Raw genomic sequence first — 20,765 nt, 5'->3', positions numbered from 1 at the left:
AAAAAAAAAACAAAACAATTTTAGGAAAAAAGCTTGAATCCTTTACAGGTGAGACAATTTGAATCGTTTTTGCGTTGCTTGTATCTGTATTTTAATCTCTAAAAGAAAGGTAAGGTTCTTGAATTATTTTGTTTAAATACGTATATCTTAATCTATAATTTTTTTATTGTAGATCCTTAGGCATGATAATTATTGTTAATGAATGATAAATAAAAATTCCGTATGGATCACAATTGTTGTTTAGAATCAGATATGCACAGATGCACAATACTTGTCAAAGTTAAAACCCATCATTCTTTGGATTACTAATAATGATTAGTCAGTTGATTAGAAGATTAATCATTGCACAAGTTTGCGAATGAATGATACACAGTTGTGGCTTAATAAGGTTTAGCTTAGGTTTAATTAGCTCTAACCCGTAGTTTTTTTCTCATTCTTTTATTTTTAATATTTAATTAATATAAAAAGATAAAATATCTCAGCAAAACAAAATAAAACCTGAAGCTAGAAACGGTGTCGTGTTGAAAAGAACACGTTACACGTAGAAGAGCACCTGTGATTAAGGTAGTGCAAGAGAAAAACAGGAACTCCGGCTAGCTTTTGTTTTCGTCAGATTTCTAGCAAGTCCTAAAACCCTTCGGATTCTAACTATAGGGTTTTAGCAGCAAAGAACAATAATCAGCAGCGATGATTCACGCCGCAGCTAAGCTATCAAGGTCGGCCATTGCCGTCTGTCGAAACTCCCGAATGGGACACATCTCCAGAACTTCATCGCAGCCGTTGAGATTCCTGCACGATGGAATCAATGGTCCCAGTGCCAACCCAGTTGCTGTTCAGATGATCAATTACGCTCTTTCACATGCCAGGTCCCAGAAATCAGGTTTTAAAACCACCCCATTTAACTAAAATTCCGATTTCTGAATTGCTATCAATTAAAGTTTCTATCTTTTCTTTTTAATTGTGCTTTGCTCAAAAATTGAACTATGTTATTTAAATTTTGAGTGTTTGGTTTTTGCAGATGAATCATATGCTCAAGGCATGCTGATATTGGAGCAGTGTCTTTCTACTCAGTCAAGTGAAAGTGATGGTCAATTTGCTCAAAATTCTATTGGAACAGTGTTACTTGCAATGTCTACTTTATTGTATGAAAGGTATGTCTTTTTTTAAACTTGTTCATTTTTTTTCCTTTCCTTTTTTATTAATTTTTTTGTTGATAGAGAACTGGTAATGGTTCTGGTTTTAGAGGAAGTTTTGAAGAAGCAATTGAAAAGCTCCGTAGAGTCCAAGATTTAACACAATCTTCCTTGGGTGTTAGAGGTAAAATTTTTACTATTTTAGTAAGGTTTTTCAGTTTTTTTCTTCTTCGTAACCCCGATGCTGAAAACGGTATTCACTGAATTGGTATAGTTGCTGCTACGGAAGCTCTTGTCGGTCTCTATTTGCAGCAGGGCCAGGTAGGTTACTCAATCATCATTTTTCAAATTGAAACTAATGGCATATAGCATATATGATTTCAATTTATCTGGAGATGGTTCTCCCTATATAGGATGATACTTCATCAGTGCTCGCAGATAAATGCTTAGAACTTCTTGATAAAGATGATTTAAAAAGCATTGCTCGTGCCAAAGCAGTGAAGGGGCTAGTTGAGCTTGTCAATGGTAACCTTGAGTCAGGTGAAGCTAAAGACTTTGTCCTAGTTTTGGTTCATTGTTTTGTTGTCTCTTTGATTTATTTAATTATTGAATGTTAACCCTGTCTCTTTGATTTTATTTACTAAATGTTAACCTGCATCTTTGCAGCCACATCATTTTTTCAAGGACTCCAAGATAATGAGGATTGCAATGGTGGGGATCTTGTAGCTTAACAGTTGCTAATTGGCTATAGAAGAGACTCTTGCATAATTATTACTGTTGGGATATGCAGGCACTGTTGCTTTGTCGTATGGAGAATTTCTACACGCCACACAAAACTTTTCACTGGCCAAGGAATTATACCAAAAAATAATTGAAGGAGTTCTAAGAAAGGAAGATTTTAGCGACACAAATTCCTTAGCAGTTTGCAATATGGCTCCAGATGAAGTGTTGCTTGCTGCAACCTTTGCCTTGGGGCAACTTGAGTCACACATGGGGTGACTTTATGGTTACTTGTTTATCTCTTTGTTTCCTTATCTGTTCCAACGCATCTTTCTTATTGATGTCTGCAACAACCTGTGATTCAGGAATTTTGGTGCTGCAGAGGAGATATTGACAAAGGCACTAACTAAAACAGAAGAATACTTTGGTGCGTAACTTTGGATTTATGATAATGTACACAAAATCTGGTTTTTTGTTTTTGATTCTGCTGGCAAATGATGTTATGATTTTCCCTGTTATTTATTGACTTCATACAGGCTCTCATCATCCCAAGGTTGGTCTTGTCTTAACATGCATAGCTCTCATGTTTCGGACCAAAGCAAGGCAAGAGCATTCAAGTGCTCATCTAATTCAAGAGGTCAGACTTTTCGCCTTGTGTATTTAAGTTTGGCTCTGCTTCATCAGCCTGTATTTATTTGTCAGGTTCCTGAAGTCTTGCATGATTTGGTCAGTTCTAGGACACAAATCTCCCGAGTTATTTTGCTTTTATTTACCCTCTCTCTCTCTCTCTCTGAAAATTATAAAGAAGTGAGGAAGGAAGGTGGGGTTGAGGGACTAGGTTTGAGTACTCACTGTAATCCAGTGAAAAAAGAAGAAAAATTTATAATGGAGGTGGATTCTGATTAGAGAGAAACCTGAACGGTAAAAGAATAAAGTGTGATGCACCACCCTGGCTAATGCAAGACTATTACCTGCCTTTCAATGTTTGAATGTTGCTAGTTTGCTTGTATATTATCTTGCATCTTAGTGAGAAGATGGCCATAAACCAGGTGAAATGGAGGAAGATCATGTAGCTGATCCTAGATTGTTTATGATTAAAATTTGTTTAAGAAGATAGTGATGCACTTTTCTTGAGTTATAGTAGCCTGTTGTTTTAAACTATCCAAGGGCTTATATGGTGTAATGGTTTTGATGATTTGTGACTAGCAGGGACTTTACAGGAGGGCTTTAGAGTTTCTGAAAGCACCACCGTTGGAGTCTAAAGGTTTGGAACATTAGAATATTTCTCTTGCCGGATGTTTATGCAATTGAAAAACTATTTCATGTTTTGATTGCTGTGGTGCAGAGACAAAACTTGATCGAAGGGATATTTCAGCCCTTGCAAGAGGTATGGTCAAATGTTTCACATCTTCTTGCATTTTATATATTTAGCTTTATATTCCGTGCGGATAATAATCTCAGCATGATATGCCCCAGTTAACTTTGATGTGATGTCACTAGCATTTAACACATACAGCAGCAGTATATGATATAAGTTGAGCATACTGAATGCCAACAAGACGTTTATATTCAATGTCAAGGGGCTCTGAGTATGTATCTGTGTCCATAGTTTAGTGCAGTAATATGATTGGTGGATTGTGCAGGTGGGTATGCAGAAGTACTTTGTGTTCAACAGAACAGGAAGACGGAGGGAGAGAAAATGAAAACATGGGCAGAAGCTGCATGGAGAAACCGTCGCATGTCACTAGCTGACGCATTGGACATCTCAGAACCTTCCAATAAGGTGCCAGTTATAGATGCTCGAATTAGCCGAGTCTTGTAGATCATCTTGTGCTTGTTCTAACACGAATATGCTTTATTTAAAAGGAAATATGAGAATTTCTCTGATCCTCTGAAACAATAATTCTCCTGTAGATGCCGGGACAGGAATCTTAGATCATTCTGTAGTTTCTTCATTTGGTTAGGTTTGCCAGAGAATCCTCGGTAATAAGTTCAATTCGGCAGAGTGTAAAATGATGCAGTGTGCAGGAGAAGAATCTTTGAACGGCTGTACCTATAATTTAATGTGAGATGACCATGTTTTAGGATATACAATCTTGTTGACAGTTCGTACAACAATGCCATTGTTTTTCATTATTGATAAAGAAGAAAAGTATAATTCTTTTGCTGAGCCATTGGCATCTCCTTTGGCAGAGTACTGCATCTGGCAAGCCAAACCATTAACGGACAACAATTTGAAGCTTGAACACGAGGAAAATGGCGTACTTAAAATCATAATCGAATTGGGACAGAGTTAACATATGGAGCACAAATTGTGTGTTTTTCATTTTTAATACAAAAATTAAAAAAAGCGTTTTCTTGTTCTAAATAAAGCTCCATTCTTGATTGAGCTAACGTGCTTGTCTTCTTGAACTACTGAATCTTCATAGAGGAATATTAAGACCTTTCCCAACATCTACCCCAATCATCTGCAGTATTCCCTTGTTCAGTATCTGCAAAACCCAAAAGCCCACAGAATTAAGCACCATCACCATAATTCAAAAACCCAAACTGCCGTTAGCTTGGCTTCCTTAAATCTTCCGTGATTGTACCATGGAGAGGAGGTCAAAGGAAGGCGGACGGAGAGAGTTATCTGTGTCATTGCTTTACTCTTACTAATGAATGAAGCAACATGAAAGAAACCTTACCAGTTCTAAAATGAAAATACCAATTAATCCAACCATACAAGCCCTGGAATTCCATACTTCAGCTGTCCTCGTAAATCCAAGAAACGGTGCGGTGAATTTTGGCTGTACTTTTGGTACTATAACCTGAAATATTGGTTTTTGCAGAAACAAAATTTTCTCATAATGAACAAAACCAAGCATTATTTGGCAATAAAAATAAGAACCCATGAGAAAACGTACCCCAGGAGGAAGCTTGGCAGCTTGGACATTGCAGGGTGCTCGGTTCCTGAAACTCGTCGTGTTATGGAGTTGGTTTTGGCGTTGAATTGTTAAGGGCTTTGTGGTGAGAAGAAATGATGAGGAAATGAGTGAAGAAGTAGCCATTGTTTTCAGTCTGCAATGCAAGCCAAACCCAAAGCGATCGCGTGCTTCTCTTTGCTATCTCTACTTCATCCTTAAAAATCGTTGGGTCCCCCACATGTAAGAGTGTGTGGTTGTGGTTGTCGGGCTTTTGTTACCTACTGTTCCAAGCAGACAGTTCATTGCGGTTCGAATAAATTATTCGCGGGATGATGTAGAACATAGAATTTCTTTATTTTTTTTAAAAAAATTTATCTAAATTTAAGATGATAACAGGTATGATATTCGTTATTTTTGAGATATTTTATCTCGAATCTTAAAATTTGATGAAAATATCATTCCATAAAACTACTCATGTAGAAGGTTGGAAAGGGGTTCATCTGTCATATATAATTGCTGTCCATGAGATCATCCATTGAAGAAAAGCTTTATAAGCTTCAGGGAGTTGAAAATATGTATTCTGAGACGGAATTTTCAGCACTGTATTTGGTTCTTTGCATGATTTCAACGAATTTAAATCTGACACCAACTTTTCTATATATAGATATAATTACCCAGCATTCACTCATCACATGGAAACTCACGTAATTTTGAGAGTTGTATAACAAGATTAGGTGGATGAGACGAGTGAAAATGGAAAGTATATAACATTATTGTACGACCAAATGATGGTTCTCCTCGACTGTCAAATCCCATTTCTAGGATCTACTCTTCTTCTCTCTTCCTTTTTGTTGCAATTGATTCACAATTGGCATTTGAACCTGGCATCGTGAAGAGTGAGAGATCGACTCGGCAATCATTGATGTGATGATCAATCCGCTCCATGGACAGGACCGTCACAGGACTCGAAGGGTAGTAGTAGGATTGCTCATCAGAAGCTTTTAAGCTGTAGAATGGATCAACCAACCATGCTTTCATTATCCTACGACACTTGATAATATCATCCTGCTGATTTGGATTTTTTAAGTTACCAATGGAACAGTAAACCAGAAATATTTCACACGACATATGAAAAAACTGGGAATTTAATATTTTTACCTCGTGATCTTGGTTCATGAGCCTCATAATATTGGTGAGGTAGACATTATATGATAAGGGAAATAACTTTTCTAGACTACACCATAGAGCAGATATTGCAACAACGCTGGGTGGATAGCGCAGCAACCTGATATCTGCACCATTGACTATTAACCCTCAGTGTGGCCAACAAAGATTCATTAGAATCATTCAACAAAAGTCCCAAATTTTATTACTAGCTAGAATTTCTTTTTGTTCTTTTCATCCTGTGCTGTTGCAGGTGGCAAAAGATAAAGAAAAGAGGGCTGGGAAGCATATGGTACCTAATTCAGCTCTGAGAAGCGTCTTGGTAACTTGGTTGATCAACTCTTTCTGAAGGTTGCATTTGAGACAGATGATGTTCGATGTAATCAGCTCTATATAGGAATAGACTGTTGTGGATCCAAGACGCCATTTTAAAGCTTGCAGCAGCTTCAGTTCCATCTGCTGGATTGTGCTTGATTGAAACGAATGGTCCAAGTCCTCCATCTTCATCCAAAACAATAACTGCCAACTGGTTAATTATATTCATTTTCAAGAAAACACATCATGGTCCTGAATCATCATCAGAGAATATCAATTATTCACCTGAAGTTCATCCAAGGAAGGAAGGGAGGTCTCATTGAACTTGGAGGCAATGGATAAACATGCTACGGATAGTAACTCGACCATCCAATGTTCCCATCCCTACAGTGTTACGTGTAAAAAGTAGCTAATGTTTAAACTGAAAAATGTTGGTTGAAATGTTAACAGAAGAATAAAAAACCTGAAATTCAAATGTCACTTACATGGCACTGAACCACAGATAGGAAACGATCTAGGTAATTTGTCGAATTGAAAACAGTTCCAACAGAGAGATTTAACCGAGTACAAGTCTGAAAAATATAAATGAGAGAAATTAAACAGGTTGGGTTTTTTTTTTTTTTTGGGTAAAACCAATTCAAATCAGCAGCTTGGAGAAAATATCTTCAGGAGGAAAGAAAATGAACCTTAATAAGCCACTGAACCGCTCTAAACCTAGCAAACACCAAATTATTAGATTGAAGATGATCTAGATATCCAGGTTCAGGCATGTAACTGAACTCTTTCTCCAGGCATACTACAAAAGCCTGCTCAGAGTCTTCCTTCGTCGTGTAAAATGAATCAGCATAGCCCTTCAACATGCAATGTTCACGTTCATCATGGCTATGGTCAGGAGTTCCGGGACTTGACAGCCATACCTCATCACAAAGCAAGTTCTCCATTGCTTTTCGTTTTCCTTTCACAAAGAAATCATTTACTAAAGTACAAAAGTTTATATTTCTGGAAATGACAACGACAATGCCACTAGGGATATGGTCTGACTCTGACATGATAGTCACCTTGGAGTGTACGTTCCATTTTTGGTACTAAACAAATTACGACAGGTCAGTGAAAAGATAGAGCCAGAAAGGGCTAGGGGGCTCTAGGGAAGTTATAGGCTTTCTCCAGGTGATGGTGGGGTAGTTGGATGGAGGAATGGGGGGAGAGGGGATGACATAAAAGGAAGGAGACGTCCCTCATGAAGAGGGGTAAATGCTGGTGGGATTGTTTTTTTTTACTGTTGCAGTAACCAATTGCGTGAGCGCACGAGGATGGTTGAGCCCGTTTCATAAATGTGCAGCCCCCCCTTAAACATCGGGAAAGAACGCTGCCCTTGATTATAATCTAGTTTAGTTTGGCACGGAGTGGGAGAAAGTTGCTAGAGAGAGCAGTGGGTCTCACTTCACGTTTGGTTGCCAGTTGTTCGTGGGGCCACGATTCCACTTTCGACTCAATTCATCATAAGGCCGCAGTAACGGCACGGGCACAGGAAACGGCACAGCCAACTAACAGTATCCGTACTGGTTTTTCCTCAATCCAGCCACTGGAAGGGTGGACTTTGTCATTAGCTTGTATTCAAGCCAGCATGAATTTCCCACATCATGCTGGGAGTGCCTAACCAATTAACATCAAGGCCAAGCCTCATACCCTTTCAAGATGCCTCATAGAGATCATTTGACTATAAGCTACGGTTTTGATAATAAAATCAGATGGGATCAATAGCAGCTTGCAAGCATGAGGTGACCATATACATGAAGCATCATATTGATAAAAGTCAATGAACATCTCTTATATAGTGCTCACGAAATTACATTCATCCAAAAAAAAAAAATTCAAAAAAGATCACAATTTCAGATTCCAGGTGATCACTGCAATACATTCACACAAGTCTCTCCTGTTGCGACATGACAACTTGGCATACAAAAAAGAGAAATTCAGTTTGCCCTAATATATATTGGAATCAACAAGCTACATTCTTATTTACTGCAATTCATATGAGGAAAAACTGAATCCCGATCTTCCTTCATTGGTAGATTTCAGCTCGAGCTTCTGAAATGGACTGCAAAGTTCATTGAGGACAATTTTGTCAACCAATTGAACACAAAAGAGATAGGAGGAGATGGAAATAGAGACGAACATAATGATTTCAATACAAAGTGGTATAGTATCATCTAGTTTATTAAATCTTCTGGTCCTCAACCAAAAGTGATCAAGCGTTTGACATAGTTACAGGCTGTCATATTATTTGGGGAATGAGAAGAGAGTTAAGAGTAATTAAATAATTAACTAAGATATGGAATGCCATGACGAAATATACATACCTGCTATTAGGATCGTAATAGAAACCATTGATAGAACCATCGCTACAAGAGAAGCAAACATAATAAAACCCAGCTATGGTTAGCCCACAGTCTGTTCCAACATTTACAAAGTATTGCTCTTTCCATCTCTGAACCAGATAAAAAGAAGAAGAAAGTTACCACTTATCAGTCAATGTATAACAAATTCTTAGAAATTTAAGGAAATAAATGAGATCAAATTACCATAAATATGTATGGATAATTACTCAGGTCCAAAGATTTCCCACCATCAACCTCTACTTGATTCTGGAAAGAAAAGGGCCATCTAAGTCAGCACAGTTCTGCATGTAGGGTACAAGTTCTAACTCCTTACCAAGAGTGGTGCAAAAGATGGAAACTTTGTCCAATGCCTTTTATCATCCTCTGGCCTGTTAAAAAATTTACAAAACTTGTTAAAGGAGTATATGAGTCATGTTAACTGTTCCCAACTTTCCATGAAAAGAATTGCTAATCGGTTATCACCAATTTTATGCAAAGAGGTTCCAATTGTCAAACTAAACGAAGAAAGAAACATACGATGCCTCCCACTTGCCAGTGTAGAAAGTATAATTCTTTGTATCAACAATCTCCCCCTCCCAAAAGGTTACGACCTGAGAAACATCAAAAAGTGAAAAACGAATGCTATAGGAAGTAAGATCAAAATTTCTGCAGTTCGGCTAGATTTCCCATATTTTGCTGGAGACAACAGGGAGGCATTTAGGAAACAATTGCAGAAGTGATAACAACCGCTTACAATCTGAAAAGAAAAATGCATAATATCTCTTTATTACCACATGCCATATCTTGCAGGCTTCGTATTAAAGTAAAACCATATGCATGAATGTCCCCTGTGTATATCATAATGATAACTGATAACAAAGGAGGTTAAGAAAATGAAAGGTTTGGCAGGTAATGTCCATGGAGAATAAGAAAAGAAGACGGATGCAAAATCATCAGCCAAATTAGATGACGATGCACATGTTACAGTTATATCTTTAAGCTTTGGATGGTGGAGATTCATCAAACATTGTTTAATTAAACAGCCATTACACTACAAAAGTTAAGAGGATGCCTCCCATCCCAGATAAACATTTCAAAACCTATCCAGATGATTAAAGACATTCTACTTACTGGTGTATCGGCCATAGGAACATTTAGAGCTTCCATGGTACCGCATAGATACCCATGTTCGAGATCACATCCTTGAATTCGGACATTAACTCTCCAAGCTTCTTCTTTTTGTAAACTAGAAACATTTTGAGTACCAGAAAATGCCTGCAATTCAAACTATGCTGTCATATACTCAAGAACTAAAACATAGTCTACAGAAAGTTCCACTCATAGTCAGCAACAAGTTCATTCAACTAAAATCAAAACTAAACCAAAATCAAACACTTAGAACACAAAAAATTACAAATTTATTCAAATGGGTATTAAGAAATACAATTAAAATCTTAAAATCCCAAGAAATTAATTTCTAAAATCAAAAGAAAGGGGAAAATTGCATCGACCTGTCCAACACTCAAAAGTGTACAAGCTGGGGGTGAAGTATTTCCTGAATTTGTACCTTCAAAGTTAAACAAACATATCAAAAATAAAACCAAAAAAAAAAAAGACAGAAACTTTAACAACCCAAAACAGATTCATATTACTAAGAGCAAAACATTCCTAAAAATTTTCAGCCATCACCGAAACCCTAATGCCATTGAGTAAAAAGACAGGGAAAAAAGGCAGAGATAGCTTTGAGAAGGAGGAAAAACCTGAAACTTGGGAAGGTGCAGAGCTCTCCGCGACTCTCACAGGCATTGTTTCTGGATTTTCAACGATTTAACATCCGGAAATGAAATTGATCATCATCCATAAGCTCGAAATGAAGGATTATAAAAGATCCTAGTAAAACCCGTTTACCCAATTATCTTATCGTTCAAGCAAACCCGACCCGTCCCATATATTTTCATACTTGCAATTTGATTTTGTTGGTGTATAATTAAGGTGATTTCCAAAGCTTAGAAATGCTTGTAGAACTATAACTTATTCGATAATTTGACTCAGTGATAAGTGCGTCTGTATGATTTAGAAAACGAATTCAAATATGTTTTTTGAAAATAAAAGAGAAATCTTGCTGATGGGAAAAAAGAAAAAATAAATACAAAATTTGGGATTAAGTAAAAAAAATAAAAAGACTTTTAGGGTTACCGAATTATCTTAATATTTTTATCTATAATTTACATTTTATTTTTATAATTTTTAAAATTTAAAATTATTTATAAAAGCATGTAAGAATTTGATTCGATAATAAGTCGTACATACTTATTAAAAAAAATGAATTCATATGAGAATTTTGATTGGATGACAAATACATGTTCAAAGTCTTTTTCTAAATGAAAGGAGAAAAAGGAACGAAAGAGACCTTGAGGTGAGGTCTAACAAGATAAACCCTTAGGAATGATGCATTAATGTTGACCAGCAATATTATTTTTTTCCAAAAATTTAACAAATTAAATACGAAAATGATAGATTTCGAGAATGTGCAAGAACATTTTGTTACCCATAATTTCCTTTGAGCCTTTGGCATGAAAGTGTCTCCTCTTTCTCTACCACTTTCGTGTTTGCCATCGCCCCAGATCTGGGCAATGGCATGGCCTTTGTGCTAGCTCCTTCCAAGAAATTTATAACGGGCCAGGGTCTAGGGCTGTTCAACCTTGGTAATAATGGGAGCTCGTCCAATCATATTGTTGCAGTCGAGTTTAGCACGTTCCAAAATCAGGAAGTTGATGACATTGATGATAACCCTGTTGGAATTGATATCAATAGCTTAACGTCAGCCATACCGGCTCATGCAGGATACGTTTCCATTGGAAGTAGTGAATCCAGGCATGTTGATCTTGCAAGCGGGGAGAGGATAAAAATTTGGGTGGAATACGATGGAACAAAGCATCAGCTGAATGTCACATTGTCTCCAATCCATTTAAGTAAGCCAAAAGTCCCTCTGCTATCAATGGATATAGATCTATCACCAATCATTTTAGGACAAACCTACGTAGGTTTTTCTTCTGCTACTGGTCAACAAGTATCATCTCTTTATGTCTTGGGTTGGAGCTTCCAGATAGAAGGGAAAGCTCAAGACCTTGATCTTGACAAACTTCCTTCTTTACCAGGCCTGGGAAAATCTCGGAAGAAACAGGTCATTTTAGCGGTTGTTTTGTCATTAACTGGTGTACTTTTAGTGGCAGTTACAATATCTGCCATGGTTTTCTTAGCATTTAAAAATAAAAGAGCCGCAGTTCCTGACATACGTGAAGATTGGGAGGTCCAATTCGGATCTCATAGATTTCCTTACGAAGATCTACTCGTAGCAACGGGAGGCTTCGATGTAAAGGAGCTTCTAGGACAAGGTGGTTTTGGCCAGGTTTTCAAAAGGAGAATTACCTGGATCAAAAGTCCAAGTTGCTGTGAAGAGAATCTCTCACCAATCTCATCAAGGAACGAAAGAATTCATTTCAGAGATCTGCACAATTGGAAGGCTGCGGCATCCCAACTTAGTTAAAGTTCTTGGCTTAGCTCGAGTTAATAACGAGCTCCTTTTGGTCTATGAGTATATGCCTAATGGTAGTCTGGACAAGTTTCTACACAACAAGCCTGAGTTCACGCTTGATTGGGATCAAAGATTTGGAATCATCAAAGATGTAGCCTCTGCGCTTGCCTTCCTGCATGAAGAATGGACGGAAGTTATCATTCACAGAGATATAAAGCCCAGCAATGTGCTATTAGATGGTGACCTGAATGGAAAATTAGGCGATTTTGGGCTTGCAACATGTAGCAACATTGCACAGGCTCGTCAAACCACTCATATAGCAGGTACCTTCGGCCACATGGCCCCGGAGCTTGCTAAAACAGGCATGCCAAGCACAAGCACCGATGTTTATGCATTCGGGGCATTTTGCTTGGAGGTCGTTTGTGGTAGAAGGCCAATCAAGTCACGAGCATCAGCCGATGAAGTGCATCTGGCGGATTGGGTTTTCAAATGTTGGAAGGAAGGGGATCTCTTGAAGACAATAGACTCCACATTTGGCAAAGATACTAAGGTTGGGGAAATCAATCTAGTATTGAAGCTTGGACTACTTTGCACGCACAAGGTGGCAGCAGTCAGGCCAAGAATGTCAGAAATTATCCTGTATCTGAAGGAGCAAGCTTCACTCCCTGAAAGTTTGGATGCAATTCTTCAGGAGTATGTGGAAGAGCCCGGTGATTACTCTGCAGTAAGGACAAATGATTCTACTGCAATAATGACCATCACTGAATCATTTCTATCTAGAGGGCGTTGATGTCACAGGGATAACATATAGATATGCAGAAGTAACACCTTAATGCTTGTTTTAAGTAATCAGATTGCTTACAGCTTACATGTTTATGTATATAATTTCATTTTAGTGTATTAATTAGATTGTGGCAAACTCATATGTTAGGCACAGCTTGGACTAAATGGACACAGGAAACCATTAGACTATAACCTTTGTTATAATCTATTTCTTTTCTTTTTAGAATAAACTCCATTTGTATTCTTTGTGGTTTTAATTTTTTTCAAATGATAGCTATGATATCTCTTTTGCTCCAATTAGTAGCTGAATATTTTTTTCTCAATTAACACTATGAATAACCTATGTTTTCGTTGATCCTAGAGGCATATGTTTCCATTGATAGTAAATGTCTAAACTGTTAATTTTATTCAATAAAATTATCTAAGCACCCTTAATTCAAAATTAACTTATTTATTCACATTTAAGGGTATTTTTGCAATCTTATTAACTAAAATTAATAGCCTAATATCTAGTGGGTATAGAATTATCCATGGATGTTAATAAAAAAAAAACCACAAAATATCTCGTAGACAAAAATTAAAATTACAAGGAATATATGTAAGTGAAAATTACTATTCTTTTTATTCATTTTCTTTTATTTTTTCTTTTTGATTTCTATCTTTGCAGCACTACAAAACTTGCTCCTCCTTTATGGGGCAACAACATATGCACTAAAACTTTCTCTCTTTTTTTGAAAATTAACTTTGATTCATTTGTATAGAATGGAACCCTTTTACGTACAAAAGAAACAGTATTCGACCGATACCCTGTGTATATGTACATATGCACTAAAACTACAATCTCAGTCTTAACTACATAAAGCCTTTCTATGAAATAAAGAAGAGAACATGATCATGTCATTGAGATTATTGACGAAGTTTTAAAATGTCCCAAAAATTTAATTGGATGGAAAAAAAATCTCTCAATTAGTCTGTTGTTCAAAAAATTATTAAACACTGAATAGGAACAAAGGGATAGATTTGGATAGTATTGAAGAAAAGTCTTCAAAGAAAAAGAAGATTTAACTTTAATTTTCTATTTCAAAGATTAAGTATATGGAAGGTTTCAAAAACAACAATGTCAAAAGTATCAAGAAAAGTCTACTTGCACCAATTAATATGATCAGACGCCATGCCTGATGGAAGGTTCGTTGTCTTGCAGAAAATCTGGTCCACTATGCCGGCGAGGAATCCAACGACTGCCTGCTGATTACTTCTTAGTTTCTCAATTCTCATTCTATCTGTTGAGCTTAAACTTATCAATTCAAACGAAAAATGCAATCAGAGAGTTCCAGTCATGTGCCTTAAGGATTTTTTGGTGCTGTTTTTTTTAATCAAAGTGGCAGCCTCAAGCAATGAAGGTTTCATCTTCAATGGATTCAGTTCAGGACTGGTATCTGGCCAGAATAAGAGCTTAGAACTGGCTGGCGTAGCAGAAGTTTCCGATGGTCTTTGCAGACTTACTAACAATGAATCTTTTAAGATTGGCCACGCTTTCTATTCAGTCCCGTTTAGGTTCAAGAATTCATCAAATACTAATGCGTCCTCTTTCTCTACCACTTTCGTGTTTGCTATGGTCCCTGGGAATTTTCGTGGCCACGGTATGGCCTTTGTGCTTGCTCCTTCCAAGGAGTTTATATCAGGCCAAGGGGTTGCATCTAGCCAACATCTAGGTCTATTCAATCTTACAAATAATGGAAATCCATCCAATCATATTGTTTCCGTCGAGCTTGATACGTATCAAAACCAAGAATTTGGTGATCCTAATGGAAACCACGTTGGGATTGATATCAATAGCTTATCGTCAGTGAATTTAACTTCTGCAAACGATGTCCCTGATAGCGGTCTATTGGGCCCTGTTGATCTGGCGAGCGGAGAAGGGGGACAACTTTGGGTGGAATATGATGGTGCAAAGCATCAACTTAATGTCACGTTATCTCGGTTTAACACGAGTAAGCCAGAACCGCTATTGTCTGTGGATATGGATTTGTCACCGTTCATTTTGGATCAAATGTACGTAGGTTTCTCTTCCGCCACTGGTCAACTTACAGCATCTAGTTATGTTTTGGGTTGGAGCTTCCAGATGGATGGGAAAGCAGAAGATCTTGATCTGGCCAAACTTCCATCGGTACCAAGTGCAAGCATTGAAAGATCTGGGAAAAAGAAAACAACACTAGCAGTCGGACTGTCAATAGCTGGAGTACTTTTTGTGGCAGTTATTGTCTCTGTCATTTTTATCTTGAGAAGAAAGAAAGACACATTTGTTGAGTTACTTGAAGATTGGGAGGTTCAATTCGGACCTCATAGGTTTGCTTACAAGGATTTATTCATAGCAACTAGAGGTTTCAATGAAAAGGAGCTTCTTGGACAAGGCGGTTTCGGTCAAGTTTTCAGAGGGGAATTACCCGGATCAAAAGTCCAAATTGCAGTGAAGCGAATCTTCCACAAATCTCAACAAGGGATGAAAGAATTTATTGCAGAGATTGGCACAATCGGAAGGCTGCGACATCCCAATTTAGTACGACTCCTTGGCTATTGTCGAGGTAAAGAGGAGCTCCTTTTGGTCTACGATTTTATGCCAAATCGCAGTCTTGACAAGTTCCTCTACAACCAGCCAGAGGCCACTCTTAATTGGAATAAAAGATTTAGCATCATCAAAGATGTAGCCTCTGCGCTGGCCTACCTACACGAAGGGTGGGCGGAAGTCATCATTCACAGAGATATAAAGGCCAGCAACGTGTTATTAGATGGGGAGTTTAATGGAAAATTAGGTGATTTTGGGCTTGCAAGATGTAGCAAACATGCACAGGATCCTCAAACTACGCATGTAGCTGGCACCTTTGGCTACATGGCACCAGAGCTTGCTAAAACAGGCAAGGCAAATACAAGCACCGATGTTTATGCATTTGGGGCATTTTGCTTGGAGGTTGCTTGCGGTAGAAGGCCAATCAAGCAAAGAGCATCAGCTGAAGAAGTGCATTTGGTGGATTGGGTGTTCAAATGTTGGAAGGAAGGTGATATCTTAAAGACAGCGGACTCCAAACTTGAGAATGACTTCAAGGTTAGGGAAATCGATCTAGTATTGAAACTTGGACTACTTTGCTCGCACAATGTGGCAGCACTTAGGCCTAGAATGTCACAAGTTATCTTGTATCTGAAAGGCCAAACTTCATTCCCTGAAAATTTGGATGTAATTCTTCAGAGCTCGGGGTTTGTCGAAGAGTCCAGTGATCATTCTGCATCATTGACAAACGATTTTACTAGAGCATCAGTTACTATCACTGAATCTTTCCTATCTAGAGGTCGTTGACTGTAATACTATAACTAATGAATCAATTTTATTAGACTAATTTATAGTTTTTTTTTCTTTATATAAAGATTTATATCAGTTATTACACGTTTTAAACTAGTTAAATGTTATTGCTCGAATTCAAGGATCACTATGTAATTAGCAAAAGTTTAAATTCAAGTTTCGAGTTTCAACAATCATATTTATATCCGATATGAGATTAAGATATCAAGTTGGATATGCTGATTTTTTTGTTGTTGTTGTGTTGCGGTATTAGAGAAAATAAAAATTTTGGTATTTGAACTGGCAAACATTAGAATTTAGTGTGAGTGATGCTTTCAGATTAGCGAATTACAAACTCTGTTTTGATTAAGGAAGTTCTTTTTCTAGCTTCTAATTTTTCAAAGTCGTATTTCTTCGAATGTTTAGGAGAGAGGCAAATGATTTAGCTAACCTGCCAGGGTTGAATCCCGGTGAGGGCTTTGAGCTTAATTTGGTTTGGAACTACCTCAGCTGGAATAGATTCTGTTTCTGGGTGATGTCTTCATCAATAGAAGTTATATTTTCATAAGAAAAAAGACATTTGATGAACTTTAAGGCTTTGACATTATGTACTTGCTCCAAGAGGGAAACGACATTTAAGAGAAAGCAAAAGAAACACAATTAGGAAATCTAGAAGAAGAAAGATTAGGTACCAAATTTGTCACAATATTTTCTTATCTTAAAATCAAAGGAAATCCCAAAATTTTAATTAAAACTATCATTTTTTTAATTTTTTCTTTGTATTATCTCAAGAAATTATACCCTTATTTGTATACTCATCATGTACATTTGCGTTTGTATGTTTCTCTTTTTTATCTAGAAATTAGACTAAGAAATGATGTAATATTATGTTGGCATGTTTCATTTAGAAACATTTAAATTAAATTAACGACATGAATTGACTGCAATCTCTTTGCACTTTCAATGGGGGTTAACTCAGTTCGTCAACAAGATTGAAACTTACACGATAAGAAAGAAAATAAGTATGTACTAGAATGCTTCAATGACTTTTATGCAACAAAGAGACAAAAATTTAGTCCAAAACGTCGGCCCAGAGTCCAGTTTTCACTGATAATCTCTCAGTTCTCAACTCTCATCCCCGTAGAGTCATGGGTCTAGCCGCCGGTGTTAGTTATCATAGGTATTAATGTAAGATAAGTCTCAGTTTATCAGTTCGACGGAAAAAACATCATCAATACTGGCTCCAGCCATGGTCTTTAAGAAACTTTTGCTGTTGTTTCTTTGGATCAAAGTGGCAACCTCAAGCAATCAAGGTTTCATCTTCAATGGATTCAGTTTACAGTCGGTTTCTGGTCAAGAACAGAGTTTAGAACTTGGTGGTGTAGCGGAATTGAGAACTGATGGTCTTTTCAGGCTCACAGACAGTTCAGTTTTTCAGTTTGGCCACGTTTTCTATTCTGTCCCGTTTAAGTTCAAGAGTTCACCAAATGCTAACGCCTTCTCTTTCTCCACCACTTTCGTGTTCGTCATAGTTCCTGAGAACTCTAGGGGCCAGGGTATTACCTTTGCGCTTGCTCCTTCCAAGAAGTTTGACCAAGTTGCTACAGGCCAGCATCTGGGACTTTTTAACTTTACAACTGATGGGTTATCTTCCAATCATATAGTTGCCATCGAGTTTGACACTTTCCAAAACGAGGAATTTTCAGATATCGACGATAACCATGTTGGTGTTGATATTAACAGTTTGAAGTCAGCTAAATCTGTTTCTGCAGGTTATGTTTACAGCAAAACTGGTAAATATAGGCCTGCTGATCTTTCATGTGCGGCAGGGATACAGGTTTGGGTGGAATATGACGGTACAAAGCATCAACTAAATGTCACTTTGTCTCCAGTAATCCGCAGGAATAAGCCAAAAGTCCCTCTACTGTCTATGGACATCGATTTATCACCAATCATTTTAGAACAAATGTACATTGGTTTCTCTTCGGCCACAGGTTTGCAGGTAGCATCTACATATATTTCTGGCTGGAGCTTCCAGATGGATGGAGTAGCTGAAGATCTTGACCTGGCCAAACTACCGCCTGTACCTAGATCAAGAAAGAAAAAATCCAGGAAGAAAGAAATAATAGTGGCAGTTGGAGTGTCAGTAAGTGGAGTATTTTTGTTGGCAGTCGTGTTCTCTGCTATTTTTCACTTGTCAAGAAAGAAAGACAGATTTACTGAGATACTTGAAGATTGGGAGGTTCAGTTCGGACCTCATAGGTTTCCTTACAGGGATCTATTTGTAGCGACTGGAGGCTTCAATGAAACTGAGCTTCTTGGACGAGGCGGTTTTGGTCAGGTTTATAGAGGAGAATTACCTGCATCAAAAGTTCAAATTGCAGTGAAGAGAATTTTTGACAAATCTCAACAAAGAATGAAAGAGTTTCTTGCAGAGATTGCCACAATTGGAAGGCTGCGACATCCCAATTTAGTGCGACTCCTTGGTTATTGTCGAGGTAAAGATGAGCTCCTTTTGGTCTATGATTATATGCCTAATGGCAGTCTTGACAAGTTCCTACACAACAAGCCAGAGGTAGCTCTTAATTGGAGCCAAAGATTTAAAATAATCAAAGATGTAGCTTCTGCGGTTGCCTACCTGCATGAAGAATGGTTGGAAGTCATCATTCACAGAGATATTAAGGCCAGCAATGTCTTATTAGATGATGACCTTAATGGAAAATTAGGTGATTTTGGGCTTGCAAGATGTAGTAAACATGCACAGGAAACAATTCATCTAGCAGGCACCTATGGCTACATAGCACCAGAGCTTGCTAAAACTGGCAGGGCAACTACAAGCACTGATGTTTATGCATTTGGTGCTTTTTGCCTGGAGGTTGTTTGTGGTAGAAGGCCGCTCATGCCACGAGCATCAGCTGAAGAGGTGCATCTTGTGGATTGGGTGTTCAATTGCTGGAATGAAGGGGATATATTGAAAACAGCAGACCCCGAACTTGACAAGGATTCTGAGGCTGAAGAGATTGATCTAGTATTAAAGCTTGGACTGTTATGCTCACATACTATGGCAGCATATAGGCCAAGAATGTCAGAAGTTATCTCATTTCTGAATGGCCAAGCTTCACTGCCTGAAGATTTGGATAAAATTCTTAATACGCAGGAGCTCCTGGAACAGTCCCGTGATTATTCATTAATTTGTGCAAAGGATTCTGTAGCAACAATGGCAGTCACTGAATCATTCCTATTTGCAGGTCGTTAAAATTGTATGGCTATATAACTGATATAGGCATGTAGTAAACAATGCATGATTTTCCTGTTGAAAAACTGTTTGAATTGATTTCACTATCAGCTTTACCAATTAATTAAACTGTTTCTTCTGTCTTTTTAATGTATGAAGCAGGTAAGGCTGTACATTGCAGCAAGCTTACAGATTAACTCTACATATGTTTATTGAATTAAAGAACTTAATTCCATCTTTGAATCAGGTCCATTTTCCAAAAGAAAATAGACTGGGGCAGAATTCGTAAACCAGACAGTAAGCTCAAGAGATCAAGATTCATAAACAGAAGCAGGCCCATGATCCCCAGCAGTCTAGACAAGAAAATGAGAGGAAAAGAAAGCTTTTGGGTCAAATTCTCTCTTCATCAAACATTGAGAGGCCAAGAAAAAAAGTGAAACATTCTTATGCAATATGATAATAATCTATAAATGAGCATCGCGAGAATGTTTCTTTTGTTTTTTAAATATTAAACAGAGCTTTCCTTCTGTGTTCCCTTTTGAACATGAAAATGATTACTCTGTAACTAAACTTAATTAGGCAACTGAAAATATAGTTAAACTATCAAAAACCAAATAGTGGAAGTGAGGTTTTCTAGGAACTTGCCAGGCTAGATTAGTTCGAGAACGTATGGAGGCAGAAAAGCATGGACTAGATTAGATATGTGGACAGGCTCCAATGACTGACCCAAGAAGACTGCCCTGACTTGTAATTAGTATCTACAATCATTTGAATATATGGACGAGGATTAGAGTTATTGATTGATAGTATAAAATTGAAAATATAACACAAAATTGCCAAAAGAAACTGTCAATTTGAAGCAGAAAATTTCTATTCATGAAAGATAATGAGGAAAAATATTGACTAAGACCAAACCAGAGTGCATTTTCATTTGATGAATGTTGGGTTGAATCCTCTTCTATGTTTGAATGTACTCAAAAGGAAAAAACAAAATAAAATTAAAATCCTTTATTTCCCAAATTCAATCAAATTTGATTGAAAGAGACTTTATGTAAGAATTTTCAAAATCAATTAATCATGCCGATTAAATATTCCTTGGATATTCTTCCTTTGATTTAATGAGAAAGAGATGGCAGAAATAAAATGAAAAATAATTTAAAAGCCTAGAATTTATTTGAATAATTGTAACGTTTCCTCAAAAAAAAAAACCTTTCCCAAATCAAGTAAGAATTCTTCTTTTAATAGTAAATTTTTTATTACTTTTT

General features: G+C 37.3%; 6 protein-coding genes and 1 pseudogene across 7 annotated transcripts; 4 read left to right on the top strand and 3 right to left on the bottom strand.

Moving 5' to 3' along the window:
• Nucleotides 1–561: 561 nt before the first annotated feature.
• NDP1 (Tetratricopeptide repeat (TPR)-like superfamily protein) lies at nt 562–3,965 on the top strand. The gene is made up of 12 exons (XM_021433530.2): nt 562–880; nt 1,019–1,151; nt 1,244–1,317; nt 1,408–1,454; nt 1,547–1,673; nt 1,800–1,844; nt 1,924–2,128; nt 2,219–2,280; nt 2,390–2,490; nt 3,063–3,117; nt 3,199–3,240; nt 3,497–3,965. The coding sequence occupies exons 1-12, from the start codon at nt 688–690 to the stop codon at nt 3,673–3,675; spliced, it is 1,263 nt and encodes a 420-aa protein (XP_021289205.1). The 5' UTR covers nt 562–687; the 3' UTR covers nt 3,676–3,965.
• A 129-nt stretch (nt 3,966–4,094) lies between these two features.
• On the bottom strand, nt 4,095–4,949 carry OHP (one helix protein). The gene is made up of 3 exons (XM_021433531.1): nt 4,760–4,949; nt 4,541–4,663; nt 4,095–4,345 (listed from the first exon to the last, which is right to left on the bottom strand). The coding sequence occupies exons 1-3, from the start codon at nt 4,901–4,903 to the stop codon at nt 4,277–4,279; spliced, it is 336 nt and encodes a 111-aa protein (XP_021289206.1). The 5' UTR covers nt 4,904–4,949; the 3' UTR covers nt 4,095–4,276.
• Nucleotides 4,950–5,559: 610 nt separating this feature from the next.
• On the bottom strand, nt 5,560–7,179 carry CYCD7;1 (CYCLIN D7;1). The gene is made up of 6 exons (XM_021434241.2): nt 6,925–7,179; nt 6,724–6,810; nt 6,524–6,622; nt 6,220–6,424; nt 5,918–6,051; nt 5,560–5,824 (listed from the first exon to the last, which is right to left on the bottom strand). Exons 1-6 carry the CDS (start codon nt 7,177–7,179, stop codon nt 5,585–5,587), a joined length of 1,020 nt encoding a protein of 339 aa, XP_021289916.2. The 3' UTR covers nt 5,560–5,584.
• An 838-nt stretch (nt 7,180–8,017) lies between these two features.
• LOC110420502 (glucose-induced degradation-like protein) lies at nt 8,018–10,686 on the bottom strand. Its single transcript, XM_021433848.2, has 8 exons — nt 10,377–10,686; nt 10,128–10,183; nt 9,748–9,891; nt 9,154–9,227; nt 8,951–9,005; nt 8,821–8,883; nt 8,599–8,726; nt 8,018–8,336 (listed from the first exon to the last, which is right to left on the bottom strand). Exons 1-8 carry the CDS (start codon nt 10,420–10,422, stop codon nt 8,258–8,260), a joined length of 645 nt encoding a protein of 214 aa, XP_021289523.1. The 5' UTR covers nt 10,423–10,686; the 3' UTR covers nt 8,018–8,257.
• A 311-nt stretch (nt 10,687–10,997) lies between these two features.
• LOC110420660 (L-type lectin-domain containing receptor kinase V.9 pseudogene) lies at nt 10,998–12,941 on the top strand (annotated as a pseudogene).
• A 1,120-nt stretch (nt 12,942–14,061) lies between these two features.
• On the top strand, nt 14,062–16,363 carry LOC110420536 (L-type lectin-domain containing receptor kinase V.9-like). Its single transcript, XM_089784257.1, has one exon. The coding sequence runs from the start codon at nt 14,271–14,273 to the stop codon at nt 16,281–16,283; it is 2,013 nt and encodes a 670-aa protein (XP_089640383.1). The 5' UTR covers nt 14,062–14,270; the 3' UTR covers nt 16,284–16,363.
• Nucleotides 16,364–17,325: 962 nt separating this feature from the next.
• Nucleotides 17,326–20,059, top strand: LOC110420361 (L-type lectin-domain containing receptor kinase V.9-like). 2 transcript variants are annotated; one of them, XM_021433647.2, is made up of 2 exons: nt 17,326–19,513; nt 19,748–20,059. In XM_021433647.2, the coding sequence occupies exons 1-2, from the start codon at nt 17,515–17,517 to the stop codon at nt 19,768–19,770; spliced, it is 2,022 nt and encodes a 673-aa protein (XP_021289322.1). In that variant the 5' UTR covers nt 17,326–17,514; the 3' UTR covers nt 19,771–20,059. The 2 variants fall into 2 exon arrangements, with proteins under 2 accessions (XP_021289322.1, XP_089640373.1); XM_089784247.1 differs by lacking the exon at nt 19,748–20,059 and having other exon boundaries at nt 17,326–19,629.
• The last annotated feature ends 706 nt before the right edge of the window (nt 20,060–20,765 follow it).

Source organism: Theobroma umbraticum, unplaced genomic scaffold (assembly GCF_002168275.2).
Source record: "Theobroma umbraticum cultivar Fairchild unplaced genomic scaffold, ASM216827v3 scaffold_86.0, whole genome shotgun sequence".
Taxonomy (NCBI): domain Eukaryota; kingdom Viridiplantae; phylum Streptophyta; class Magnoliopsida; order Malvales; family Malvaceae; genus Theobroma; species Theobroma umbraticum.
The sequence above is the reverse complement of the archived record's forward strand: the minus strand, read 5'-3'. Positions and strand labels throughout refer to the sequence as shown.